This window comes from Ranitomeya variabilis, chromosome 8, assembly GCF_051348905.1.
Source record: "Ranitomeya variabilis isolate aRanVar5 chromosome 8, aRanVar5.hap1, whole genome shotgun sequence".
NCBI lineage: Eukaryota > Metazoa > Chordata > Amphibia > Anura > Dendrobatidae > Ranitomeya > Ranitomeya variabilis.
This window is the reverse complement of record NC_135239.1, coordinates 134139805-134154045: the sequence shown is the minus strand read 5'-3', so window position 1 is coordinate 134154045 and position 14241 is coordinate 134139805. Positions and strand designations below refer to the sequence as shown.

The window sequence follows — 14241 nt, the reverse complement described above, 5'->3', positions numbered from 1 at the left end:
CAAAACACATTCAAAGTCATGTAAGAAAGGCAAAAAACATTGTAGATTCGGATTTCCAAAGCCACCAGTAGAACATACTTATATAACGAGACCTGTTCCAGCACAGACCAGTGAAGAACAAGCAGCTGATTCAGACAGTGATCCATCTGTCATGTCCCTTGAGAAAGCAAAAAGGAGACTTAAACCCCTTTAGGATTTACTGCATAAACCTGAGGCTTCATCTGCAAGCATATCCCAACTACTTGCACAATGCAAATTAAGTCATGAGGAATACAAGTGTTGTATAAGTTTCCTAAACAGTTCTAGTGCGCTAATGATGAAACGACAGCCAAAGGATGCCTGGGTAAATAATTATAACAAGCATTTGTTAAGAGCATGGAATGCAAATATCGATATTCAGTATATATTAAATCCACACTCTTGTATAATTTATGTTTTATCGTACATTTCAAAAGGTGAACATGAGATGAGTGATTACCTTAAAAGAATTGTTGCCGACACAAGACAAGCTAACATATCTGATCGAGATGAAATGAAACAGATTATGCAGGCCTATTCTAAAAATCGAGAGGTCAGTATTCAAGAAGCCGTTGCCCGTGTATGCAGTCTGAAACTTAAATCCTGTTCTCGTCTTGTTGTATTCATACCCACTGATGATAATGCCTTAAAAATGAGTTTGCCTTTGAGGTCCTTAAATGATAAAAGTCCAGAATCAGAAAATGTTTGGATGTCCGGAATAACAGAAAAATATCAAAACAGGCCAGACACACCAGAGTTTGAAAACATGTGCATGGCAGAATTCGCTTCCACTTATAGAGTAGTCTATGGTAGGCAGAGAAAAAGCAGAAATGTCCTGTCCCTTCTAAATGGTATTGGATCCATTCAAAAACGAACACAAGGAAAACCTGCTGTCATTAGATATGCTCGATTTTCCCAGAAAAATTCTCCTGAGAAATTCTATGCCACAGTACTAAAACTATACCTACCCTACCGCTCACCTACACAGCTCAAACCAAAAGATTTCCCATCATACGGATCTTTCTTAGCTTGTGGAACTGTACAGCTTCCTGGCAGTAACTGTGTTCAGAGCGTGTCTTCAATTGTCAAAAAAAATAGGGCACCGTACGAAAAATACAGTAAAACCGTCGAAAAGGCCATTGAAGAGCTTGAAAAAAATGGACCGATCGAGGATGCATGGGTGACACTTGCTCCAGAGTCTGAACTTATTAGACTGGAGTGTATTTCAGAGCGTGAGGAGATAAACCCAGAGGAACTGAACGAATTAGATGATGTTCCTGAATACAGTAAAAGTCCCAAAAAGAAATGTACCACAGCAGCAACATTTGAAGGACCTGTTGCAAACCCTGCTGTGATGAGACAGATGTATCAGAATCTGAATCAAAGTCAGGCATCCATTTTCTATACAATACGTAAATGGTGCGTAAGACGTGTGTGCGGAGAAAATCCAGAACAGTTTTTTCTATTTGTGACTGGTGGAGCTGGTACTGGTAAATCACACCTCATTAAATGTATCTATTTAGAGGCATCAAAGATACTTCAGAGGCTTCCCAGGATTTCTGAGGAAACTGATATTTCTATGCCTACTGTCCTACTCTCAGCCTTCACTGGCACAGCAGCCTTTAACATTTCAGGGAAAACTTTACATTCCATTTTCAAATTACCAAGAAGTCTTAAACCACCATACCAGGGGCTGGGAAATTGTCTTGATGAACTGAGAGTAGCGCTGTCAAATGCTGAAATTATTATTATTGATGAGGTGTCCATGGTCTCCAAACCACTGTTTGCTTACATCAATTGGAGGCTACAAGACATTAAAGGTATCAAAAAACCTTTTGGAGGCATGTCTGTTCTAGCAGTGGGAGACTTCTACCAGTTGCCACCTCCAGGTAAAGCGAAACCTCTCTGTGTTTTTGAAGACCACGTGCTTGATTTCTGGCAGGACCTCTTTCAGGTAGTTATCCTCACGGAAATAATGTGCCAAAAGGAGGATGTAGCATTTGCCGAACTATTAAACAGAATTAGATTAAAAGGCAAGGGAGAGGCAATATCTGAAGTAGATAGAGCCTTACTTTCTCAGCAGTTTGTGACTCAAATTGAAGATTGTCCAAAGGACGTCCTTCATGTGTTTGCCAGAAATAAAGATGTAGATGAGCATAACGCAGACATTATATCTGCTTTGCATTCTGTAGTGATAAACATCGATGCACATGACTATAAAAAAGATCTTAAAACAGGGCGGATAGAAAAGCAGAAAATACCTTTTGCAAGTCAAAAAGGGGATCTGCCAGACAGGCTGCAAGTTGCTGAGGGTGCACGTGTGATGCTGATTAGAAACATAGATGTGGAGGATGGACTAGTAAATGGTTCATTTGGAAAAATTGCTGCTATTGTTTCCCAATTAGAAGATGATAAATTAGTTGTAATGAAGCTTGGTGTTGAATTAGATAATCCAAATGCCGGACAGAAGAATCACAACAGGACATATACACCAACAGGTAACTTGGTGTATATAGAGAGAATAGAAGAGCCCCTGAGCAAAAAAGGAGTTGTTCGTCACCAGTTTCCTATTAAACTTGCTTTTGCCTGCACAGTACATAAGGTGCAAGGCATGACTACAACTTCTGCAGTAGTTTCATTAAAGCATATTTTTGAACCAGGCATGGCATATGTTGCTCTCAGTAGAACAACTTCCCTTTCTGGACTACACATTTTTGACTTCAATGAAAATCAAATCTATGCTGATCCACAAATCACAAGATCTTTGGAAAACATGAAAATAGCAACAGTCAATAATGCTATGCCTTTACTCAATAGTCTTCCATGGCCAAGTTCTCCTTTTCTAACATTTATTCACCACAACGTAGAAGGACTGTCAGTCCACATTGATGATGTGAGGAGTCATCATGAAATGTGTCGTGCAGACATTTTATGTTTCACCGAAACTCATCTTTCAGGCCAATTTGTCAGTAATGACATACAATTACAAAACTATCAAATGTTTAAAAGAAACAGGCAGGTTTCATATTCAACCTATTCTAATCTGTCTAATAAGAATGGAGGTGGAGTAGCCATCTATGTGAAACATGACATTCAAGCAAGTCCAATGCAATATATGCAGAGCGTGACTGACCTTGAGTTCCTGGTTTTGAGAGTTGAGGCACCAATTCCATCTCTAATTTCAGTAATTTACAGGCCTCCAGATTACAGCACTAATCTGTTTTTGCCACAACTCTCTAACTTGTTGAATTCGTTAGAAATTATTGAACATGGTCCACTAATTATTTGTGGTGACTTCAATGAGGATCTATTGTCAGATAGAAAGAAGCCCATATTTGAAATGCTGCAGTCCAGAGGCTACAAACAGCTAATTACAGCAGCTACTACAGAGAAGAATACACTTCTAGATCATTTGTATATTTTCAGCCAGGAGTTTTGTGCCGAATCTGGTGTACTCCAGACATATTACAGTTATCATAATCCTGTTTATTGTATTTTAACCTAATTTGAACTCCTGTAATCAATTGATCTCCTGCAGTACTGCTAGACATGTGGTTCTCCTCCCACTCCTTTCCCTGTGGAGGGTTAAATGGCAGGAGCTAAACTCAGGGCAGGATGCAGGCAAGCACCTGATGTGCTGTGGATCTTTTCTCTTTTATGAGGGAAGAGCAGAGACTGAGAGTAAAAGTATGATTACAGTTTACTAACTAGTTGGCTGGGTTTTGGCTTAATCTCCTCTCTATTCCACATGCCCTCTAGCAATCTTATCTTTACTGAACTCAGGGCCAGGATGCTGACAAACACCTGTGCTGTGGATCTTTTCTCTTTTATGAGGGAAGAGCAGAGACTGGGAGTACAAGTATGATTACAGTTTACTAACTAGTTGGCTGGGTTTTTGCTTAACCTCCTCTCTATTCTACATGCCCTCTAGCAATCTTATCTTTACTGAACTCTGGGCCAGGATGCAAACACCTGTGTTGTGGATCTTTTCTCTTTTATGAGGGAAGAGCAGAGACTGGGAGTACAAGTATGATTACAGTTTACTAACTAGTTGGCTGGGTTTTGGCTTAATCTCCTCTATTCCACATGCCCTCTAGCAATCTTATCTTTACTGAACTCAGGGCCAGGATACAGACAAACACCTGTGTTGTGGATCTTTTCTCTTTTATGAGGGAAGCGCAGAGACTGGGAGTAAAGGTACCTTCACACGAAGCGACGCTGCAGCGATAGCGACAACGATGCCGATCGCTGCAGCGTCGCTGTTTGATCGCTGGGGAGCTGTCACACAGACCGCTCTCCAGCGACCAACGATGCCGAGGCCCCCGGGTAACCAGGGTAAACATCGGGTTGCTAAGCGCAGGGCCGCGCTTAGTAACCCGATGTTTACCCTGGTTACCAGCGTAAAAGTAAAAAAAACAAACAGTACATGCTCACCTGCGCGTCCCCCAGCGTCCACTTCCTGACACTGACTGAGCTCCGGCCCTAACAGCACAGCGGTGACGTCACCGCTGTGCTTTCACTTTCACTTTAGGGCCGGAGCTCAGTCAGTGTCAGGAAGCAGACGCTGGGGGACGCGCAGGTGAGTATGTACTGTTTGTTTTTTTTACTTTTACGCTGGTAACCAGGGTAAACATCGGGTTACTAAGCGCGGCCCTGCACTTAGTAACCCGATGTTTACCCTGGTTACCAGTGTAAAACATCGCTGGTATCGTTGCTTTTGCTTTCAAACACAACGATACACAGCGATCGGACGACCAAATAAAGTTCTGGACTTTATTCAGCGACCAGCGACATCACAGCAGGATCCTGATCGCTGCTGCGTGTCAAACGAAACGATATCACTAGCGAGGACGCTGCAACGTCACGGATCGCTAGCGATGTCGTTTCGTGTGAAGGTACCTTTAAGCCCCCATCACACATAACGAGATCGTTAGCGAGATCGCTGCTAAGTCACCAGTTTTGTGATGCTACAGCGACCTCGGCAGGGATCTTGCTGTGTTTGACACCTAGTAGCGACCAGACCCACGCTGTGAGATCGCTGAACGTGACGTAACGGCCTGGAACATTTTCTGATTGTTCCTCTCCCGCAGGGCGGCATGCATCAGCGTGTTTGACGCCTAAGCAATGACCTCCACATAGATTTCCTGGTGCCTGGCTCGTCTAACAGGTCGGCGTATGGGTTGTTACAGCGACCCATATCGTTGCTGTGTCGCTGTGGACGTCGTTGTTTTTGACATCTCACCAGCGATCCCAACGATCATTTTGCGACGTTCCAGTGATCCTGGCCAGGTCGGATCGTTGTCGGGATCGCTGGAGAGTCGCTTAGTGTGACGGGACCTTTAAAGTATGATTACAGCTTACTAACTAGTTGGCTGGGTTTTGGCTTAATCTCCTCTCTATTCCACATGCCCTCTAGCAGTCTTATCTTTGCTGAACTCAGGGCCAGGATGTAGACAAACACCTGATGTGTTGTGATCCATGTCATGTCAGATCCATCACGGATCACCTTCTGATGGAGAGGGGCGCAAGTGGAAACGAAGCCTAACCCTGTACTGCTGAGTGGGGTATCTTGCTTCAGCAGTCCTTTTAAGTTTACTTATACTGCTGTAGTTTATTTTGTCTTTACTAGTTCTCTATTTACCTGAGACTATATCAGGTATACAGCAGTCCTTTTAAGTTTACTTATACTGCTGTAGTTTATTTTGTCTTTACTAGTTCTCTATTTACCTGAGACTATATCAGGTATACAGCAGTCCTTTTAAGTTTACTTATACTGCTGTAGTTTATTTTGTCTTTACTAGTTCTTTATTTACCTGAGACTATATCAGGTATACAGCAGTCCTTTTAAGTTTACTTATACTGCTGTAGTTTATTTTGTCTTTACTAGTTCTCTATTTACCTGAGACTATAGGTACCTTCACACGAAGCGACGCTGCAGCGATAGCGACAACGATGTCGATCGCTGCAGCGTCGCTGTTTGGTCGCTGGAGAGCTGTCACACAGACCGCTCTCCAGCGATCAACTATGCCGAGGTCCCCTGGTAACCAGGGTAAACATCGGGTAACTAAGCGCAGGGCCGCGCTTAGTAACCCGATGTTTACCCTGGTTACCAGCGTAAAATCTAAAAAAAACAAACAGCACATACTTACATTCACGTCCCCCTGCGTCCACTTCCTGACTGACTGAGCGCCGTACAGTGAGAGCAGAGCGGTGACGTCACCGCTGTGCTGCTTTCACTTTCACTTTGCGGCGCTGAGTCAGAGGAGGAAGCAGACTGCAGGGGACGCAATGTGAGTATGTGCTGTTTGTTTTTTTTACATTTTACGCTAGTAACCAGGGTAAACATCGGGTAACTAAGCGCGGCCCTGCGCTTAGTAACCCGATGTTTACCCTGGTTACCAGTGTAAAATATCGCTGGTATCGTTGCTTTTGCTTTCAAACACAACGATACACAGCGATCGGACGACCAAATAAAGTTCTGGACTTTATTCAGCGACCAGCGACATCACAGCAGGATCCTGATCGCTGCTGCGTGTCAAACGAAACGATATCGCTAGCGAGGACGCTGCAACGTCACGGATCGCTAGCGATATCGTTATAATGTCGTTTCGTGTGAAGGTACCTTATATCAGGTATACGGAGGAGGTTATTTGGCGTGCACTCGGCCTAATATGACGAGGTGCTGGTGTAATGGACCTAGTGGCCCTGAATAAACAATTAATCAAATTCACCGCACTCTCTATGGATAAGTGTCAAAATTATAACAGTTTATTCCACCTGGATTGAGTTGGGAGCACAACAGAATATTACAGCATATGCGATTAACAACGTTTCGGCTCGACCTGAGCCTTTATCACGTTATCGCTGTGAAGAAAATATACAAACAAAAATAAAGTGAATAACATAAATAAGACGGTATAATATCCATAAATAAAGAATCCTAAGTGAGGGATAAGAAGGCAACATAAGACTGAACAAAATCGTGTCCGCCGATAGGGACATTGGAGGGTGTCCGAGAAGGTGAGGAATCAGGGATTGAGAATCTGAGTAGGGTAGAGAGGGTCTCGTGTATCCTGTAAGTAGGGATGGTAGAGTGAGTACCAAAATAATCAATTGAGAGACATTGTTTAGAAACACTAATCAGCATGTAAGATCATAGTATCGTACTAGTACATAGTGGCATTGTAGAGCACAACATGATAAGTCAAGATGGTAGAGTGCACAGAAGGATGAATCCAGGTACATTTTAAGCACATTTTGAGTAACATGCATCATCATTGTGTAGCATTAGTATGGCATGGCATAATAAAACATAACATTATGAAGCAATGGCACAGAGAGTTTACCTTATTCCAAAGAGGATAGTATGTGAAGAGGGATAAGTCCCAGTGGTGCAGCAGATTCTGCAGAAAATAGTGAATAAGGGTTAGCCAGTGCAAATTGCCAGAATAGTGCCCAGTAATGTTATATGGTTACCTTATAAGTAATGTACTGGTGTGCTGCTAAGTAGGTATGAACAGAGGTTCCCTTATGGGGGTATGGACCTATGGGAAGTAAATGATATCTGTTCATATGGGTGCCCACGATAAGTCATAATGGAAGAAGCCCACTGTACTGGCGTTTACCTTGAGAGTCAGGATGGCGAGCGGCGCTCCCGCGCTGTGCTCAGTGTCAGCGTGTGTCAGGTATAATGCTGGGACAGTGTGCGCTTGTTAAATCACCGCCGGACCGGAAGTGGACGGCGCAAACCGGAAGTGACATAGCGCTACTGTGTGGGGCCTCAGTGCGCATGTCAGGGGCTTGTTATGGCAACCTTGTTACTATGCCCTGTTGGTAGCTAGGATCAGAGCGCTGTGTGAGGCCTATATTGATCTAGGCATAAGGCAGAGGCCGTGCACAATGGGTGTAGGTACTGGTAATAATGTCTAAGTGTATTATAATGTACTCGGACCATATATGCAGGATAACAGGGGGAGGATAAAGAAAAATAATGAAAATACAATAAAAATAAAAATAAAAATAAAAAGATAATGGCGCTGGGGGCAGAATAGGACATATCTGGGGCCTGGGGGCAACTCACCCATATTTGAGTTACGGGTCCTATGGGGTAGTTTTTTAGCGAGTCTGTGAAAAGAGAATATAGTTAATAGGTTGTTTAAACAGTGCTTATATTAACCAATCAATTTCCCTATTAAGCCCTCTAGGGGTCAGGGTGTCCAGTTTGTATATCCAGAAGGTTTCACGTGCTCTGAGAAGTTTAACATGGTCACCTCCTCTCCTGGGGCGGGGGACCTTTTCAATTACCTGGAATTTTAGCTGAGCCACTGTGTGTTTAAATTTGGTAAAATGATCCGGTAGAGGCAACCAGTTTTTACCGCACCTGATGGTCGATTTATGACTAGAGATTCTGTCTTTTATGTGTTGGGTGGTCTCCCCTACATAGAGGAGACCACATGGACATTTGATTAAATATATGACAAAATTAGAGTCACAGGTGTGGAAGCCACGTATTGGATAAGATTTGCCAGTTCTAGGGTGGGTTACGGTGCTGGACTTAATGACATTCGAACAGGCTGCACAATTGAGGCACGGAAAGGTGCCATTGCGCTGAGTGCTCAGTAGTCTCTGTGTGGTGACAGGTCGCTTGCTACCAATGTCCGCTCTCACAAGTTGGTCCTTAATATTGGGTGGTCTTTTATTGCACATCAGGGCTGGTTCTTTGAAAGAAGGTACATCCGGATAAGCCTTAGCAAGAAGTGGCCAGTGTCTCTTGATGATTGAATGGATTTTGGGAACCAACGGATGGAACACATGTACAAATGGAACCCTCTCAATTGTATTTCTCGGAGGCCGAGGAGGTGGAGGTGATAAAATGCGTGCTTTCTCATCGGCGAGAAGTTTAGAGGGATAGCACCGTGCTTGAAACTTGGATGACATAGTGTCCAGTCTATCGTTAAGTTTGGCAGGATCGGAGACAATGCGGGCTACTCTATTAAGTTGGGAGCGTGGCAAGCTGTTTTTCAATGACCGCGGGTGGCAGCTAGTGTAGTGCAAAAGGCTGTTGCAGTCGGTGGGCTTACAATACATGTCTGTGGAGAGACCTCCATTGGTATCCTTCATGACTGTAGTGTCTAGAAAGGGTACTGAGTCAGCGTTATAATGGATGGTAAATTGGAGCTCTGGAAGGATGGAATTCAGGTAAGAATGAAAAGACAATAATGTATCAGGGGAGCCTGTCCAGATAAGAAAAATGTCATCAATGTAGCGGTGATAACATAGCGTGTGTTTTGAAAAGAGTTCGTTGGTAAATACATGGGTTGTCTCAAAATGGTTCATGAATGCATTTGCGTAAGCTGGCGCAACATTCGAACCCATCGCGGTCCCGCACTTCTGGATATAGAAGGTGTCCTCGAACAAAAAATAGTTCTCATACAACACTAAGGTGAGTAGGTCTAGACAGAATTGAATGGCATCTTCTGGAATTGTGGATTGGTGTAACAGTTGTTTAGTGGCCTCAATGCCTTTTGTGTGTTGAATTGCCGTATAAAGGCTATTGACATCAAGCGTAACTAGGGTACTGTCGGGTGGTACTGTGCCTAGTTCTTTGATAATGTTTAGGAAATGACCGGTGTCGAGGAGAAAAGATTGGGTGGTTTTAACCATGGGTGTCAAGATTCTCTCCAGAAAGATAGATAAAGGGGACAGGACAGAGTCTGTGGAAGCCACAATGGGGCGACCTGGGGGATTTAGTAGGGATTTGTGGATCTTGGGTAAGACGTAAAATACAGGTGTTATCGGATGGGGATTAACCAGAAAAGTCGCTGTTTTCTGATCAATAGTGTGTTTGATCAGATACGTGTCAATCACATTTTGTATTTTGCGACTAATGGCTGTCACCGGATCCCTGGGTATGATACCGTAGGTGTTGGTATCTGCTAGTTGGCGATTAATTTCGCCAATGTATTGTGTACGATTCATAACCACAATCGCTCCCCCCTTATCGGCTGGCTTCACTACAATTGAGTTATTAGTGTGAAGAGAGGACAGAGCCTGTTTCTCAGTGGTAGAGAGGTTAGAGTGCAGAGGAAAAAGACCAAGGCGTTGTTGGTGAATAAGGGAATCAATTTCTTCTCTAGTAATTAATATTTCAGACCATCTTCTTTCCCCCACAGAATTCGCAGTACTTCAGAAGGGGCTTTCGTTTTGCCCCACACCTAACTGGGACGCTTTGCAATTGAAAAAAGACTTGGAAAATTTCTACCGGACGATCAGACTAAAAACTCATTTTTGCCTTAATACGGACAATTTACGTACCCCGATACCTACAAGGGGAGATGACACACCACCGGCGTTGTCAATCACCACCCTTGGACTACGTAATCGAAGTAACTTTTGCCCTCCGAGGACCTACCACGCGGCTGAAACATTTATCTCTTTAGTGGATAAAGAAATTGATTCCCTTATTCACCAACAACGCCTTGGTCTTTTTCCTCTGCACTCTAACCTCTCTACCACTGAGAAACAGGCTCTGTCCTCTCTTCACACTAATAACTCAATTGTAGTGAAGCCAGCCGATAAGGGGGGAGCGATTGTGGTTATGAATCGTACACAATACATTGGCGAAATTAATCGCCAACTAGCAGATACCAACACCTACGGTATCATACCCAGGGATCCGGTGACAGCCATTAGTCGCAAAATACAAAATGTGATTGACACGTATCTGATCAAACACACTATTGATCAGAAAACAGCGACTTTTCTGGTTAATCCCCATCCGATAACACCTGTATTTTACGTCTTACCCAAGATCCACAAATCCCTACTAAATCCCCCAGGTCGCCCCATTGTGGCTTCCACAGACTCTGTCCTGTCCCCTTTATCTATCTTTCTGGAGAGAATCTTGACACCCATGGTTAAAACCACCCAATCTTTTCTCCTCGACACCGGTCATTTCCTAAACATTATCAAAGAACTAGGCACAGTACCACCCGACAGTACCCTAGTTACGCTTGATGTCAATAGCCTTTATACGGCAATTCAACACACAAAAGGCATTGAGGCCACTAAACAACTGTTACACCAATCCACAATTCCAGAAGATGCCATTCAATTCTGTCTAGACCTACTCACCTTAGTGTTGTATGAGAACTATTTTTTGTTCGAGGACACCTTCTATATCCAGAAGTGTGGGACCGCGATGGGTTCGAATGTTGCGCCAGCTTACGCAAATGCATTCATGAACCATTTTGAGACAACCCATGTATTTACCAACGAACTCTTTTCAAAACACACGCTATGTTATCACCGCTACATTGATGACATTTTTCTTATCTGGACAGGCTCCCCTGATACATTATTGTCTTTTCATTCTTACCTGAATTCCATCCTTCCAGAGCTCCAATTTACCATCCATTATAACGCTGACTCAGTACCCTTTCTAGACACTACAGTCATGAAGGATACCAATGGAGGTCTCTCCACAGACATGTATTGTAAGCCCACCGACTGCAACAGCCTTTTGCACTACACTAGCTGCCACCCGCGGTCATTGAAAAACAGCTTGCCACGCTCCCAACTTAATAGAGTAGCCCGCATTGTCTCCGATCCTGCCAAACTTAACGATAGACTGGACACTATGTCATCCAAGTTTCAAGCACGGTGCTATCCCTCTAAACTTCTCGCCGATGAGAAAGCACGCATTTTATCACCTCCACCTCCTCGGCCTCCGAGAAATACAATTGAGAGGGTTCCATTTGTACATGTGTTCCATCCGTTGGTTCCCAAAATCCATTCAATCATCAAGAGACACTGGCCACTTCTTGCTAAGGCTTATCCGGATGTACCTTCTTTCAAAGAACCAGCCCTGATGTGCAATAAAAGACCACCCAATATTAAGGACCAACTTGTGAGAGCGGACATTGGTAGCAAGCGACCTGTCACCACACAGAGACTACTGAGCACTCAGCGCAATGGCACCTTTCCGTGCCTCAATTGTGCAGCCTGTTCGAATGTCATTAAGTCCAGCACCGTAACCCACCCTAGAACTGGCAAATCTTATCCAATACGTGGCTTCCACACCTGTGACTCTAATTTTGTCATATATTTAATCAAATGTCCATGTGGTCTCCTCTATGTAGGGGAGACCACCCAACACATAAAAGACAGAATCTCTAGTCATAAATCGACCATCAGGTGCGGTAAAAACTGGTTGCCTCTACCGGATCATTTTACCAAATTTAAACACACAGTGGCTCAGCTAAAATTCCAGGTAATTGAAAAGGTCCCCCGCCCCAGGAGAGGAGGTGACCATGTTAAACTTCTCAGAGCACGTGAAACCTTCTGGATATACAAACTGGACACCCTGACCCCTAGAGGGCTTAATAGGGAAATTGATTGGTTAATATAAGCACTGTTTAAACAACCTATTAACTATATTCTCTTTTCACAGACTCGCTAAAAAACTACCCCATAGGACCCGTAACTCAAATATGGGTGAGTTGCCCCCAGGCCCCAGATATGTCCTATTCTGCCCCCAGCGCCATTATCTTTTTATTTTTATTTTTATTTTTATTGTATTTTCATTATTTTTCTTTATCCTCCCCCTGTTATCCTGCATATATGGTCCGAGTACATTATAATACACTTAGACATTATTACCAGTACCTACACCCATTGTGCACGGCCTCTGCCTTATGCCTAGATCAATATAGGCCTCACACAGCGCTCTGATCCTAGCTACCAACAGGGCATAGTAACAAGGTTGCCATAACAAGCCCCTGACATGCGCACTGAGGCCCCACACAGTAGCGCTATGTCACTTCCGGTTTGCGCCGTCCACTTCCGGTCCGGCGGTGATTTAACAAGCGCACACTGTCCCAGCATTATACCTGACACACGCTGACACTGAGCACAGCGCGGGAGCGCCGCTCGCCATCCTGACTCTCAAGGTAAACGCCAGTACAGTGGGCTTCTTCCATTATGACTTATCGTGGGCACCCATATGAACAGATATCATTTACTTCCCATAGGTCCATACCCCCATAAGGGAACCTCTGTTCATACCTACTTAGCAGCACACCAGTACATTACTTATAAGGTAACCATATAACATTACTGGGCACTATTCTGGCAATTTGCACTGGCTAACCCTTATTCACTATTTTCTGCAGAATCTGCTGCACCACTGGGACTTATCCCTCTTCACATACTATCCTCTTTGGAATAAGGTAAACTCTCTGTGCCATTGCTTCATAATGTTATGTTTTATTATGCCATGCCATACTAATGCTACACAATGATGATGCATGTTACTCAAAATGTGCTTAAAATGTACCTGGATTCATCCTTCTGTGCACTCTACCATCTTGACTTATCATGTTGTGCTCTACAATGCCACTATGTACTAGTACGATACTATGATCTTACATGCTGATTAGTGTTTCTAAACAATGTCTCTCAATTGATTATTTTGGTACTCACTCTACCATCCCTACTTACAGGATACACGAGACCCTCTCTACCCTACTCAGATTCTCAATCCCTGATTCCTCACCTTCTCGGACACCCTCCAATGTCCCTATCGGCGGACACGATTTTGTTCAGTCTTATGTTGCCTTCTTATCCCTCACTTAGGATTCTTTATTTATGGATATTATACCGTCTTATTTATGTTATTCACTTTATTTTTGTTTGTATATTTTCTTCACAGCGATAACGTGATAAAGGCTCAGGTCGAGCCGAAACGTTGTTAATCGCATATGCTGTAATATTCTGTTGTGCTCCCAACTCAATCCAGGTGGAATAAACTGTTATAATTTTGACACTTATCCATAGAGAGTGCGGTGAATTTGATTAATTGTTTATATCAGGTATACAGCAGTCCTTTTTTCGTGTATTTGACTAAGGACCCAGTGGATTACAGGTTTTATTATTATTTTTTTAGTTTTACAAGTAAGGTATGGATGCTTTTCTGTGAGTAACAATATTATGTTATAAATAACTAGATTTTACAGAAAAGTTGTTGATCCAGGGATTTAATCTGACTGCCATATTTGGAGTCGGGAAGGAATTTTTTCCCTATGTGGAAAATTGGCTGCTTCCTCATGGGGTTTTTTGCCTTCCTTTGGATCAACACTGCAGGATAGGTACACTAAAATAGGCTGAACTGGATGGACACAGGGTGTTCTTCAGCATAATGGGTCAAAATAAGAGTGTGCAAAT

The 14241-nt window shown here is 43.3% G+C and overlaps 1 protein-coding gene across 1 annotated transcript in view; it reads left to right on the top strand.

Annotated features, from left to right (window-relative positions):
* Positions 1-5139, top strand: part of LOC143788826 (uncharacterized) — a 74687-nt gene extending 69548 nt beyond the window's left edge. Inside the window, exon 10 of the mRNA XM_077278732.1 lies at positions 5109-5139. Coding sequence (XP_077134847.1) covers positions 5109-5139 — 31 coding nt within the window. The remainder of the gene's footprint in view (positions 1-5108) is intronic.
* The last annotated feature ends 9102 nt before the right edge of the window (positions 5140-14241 follow it).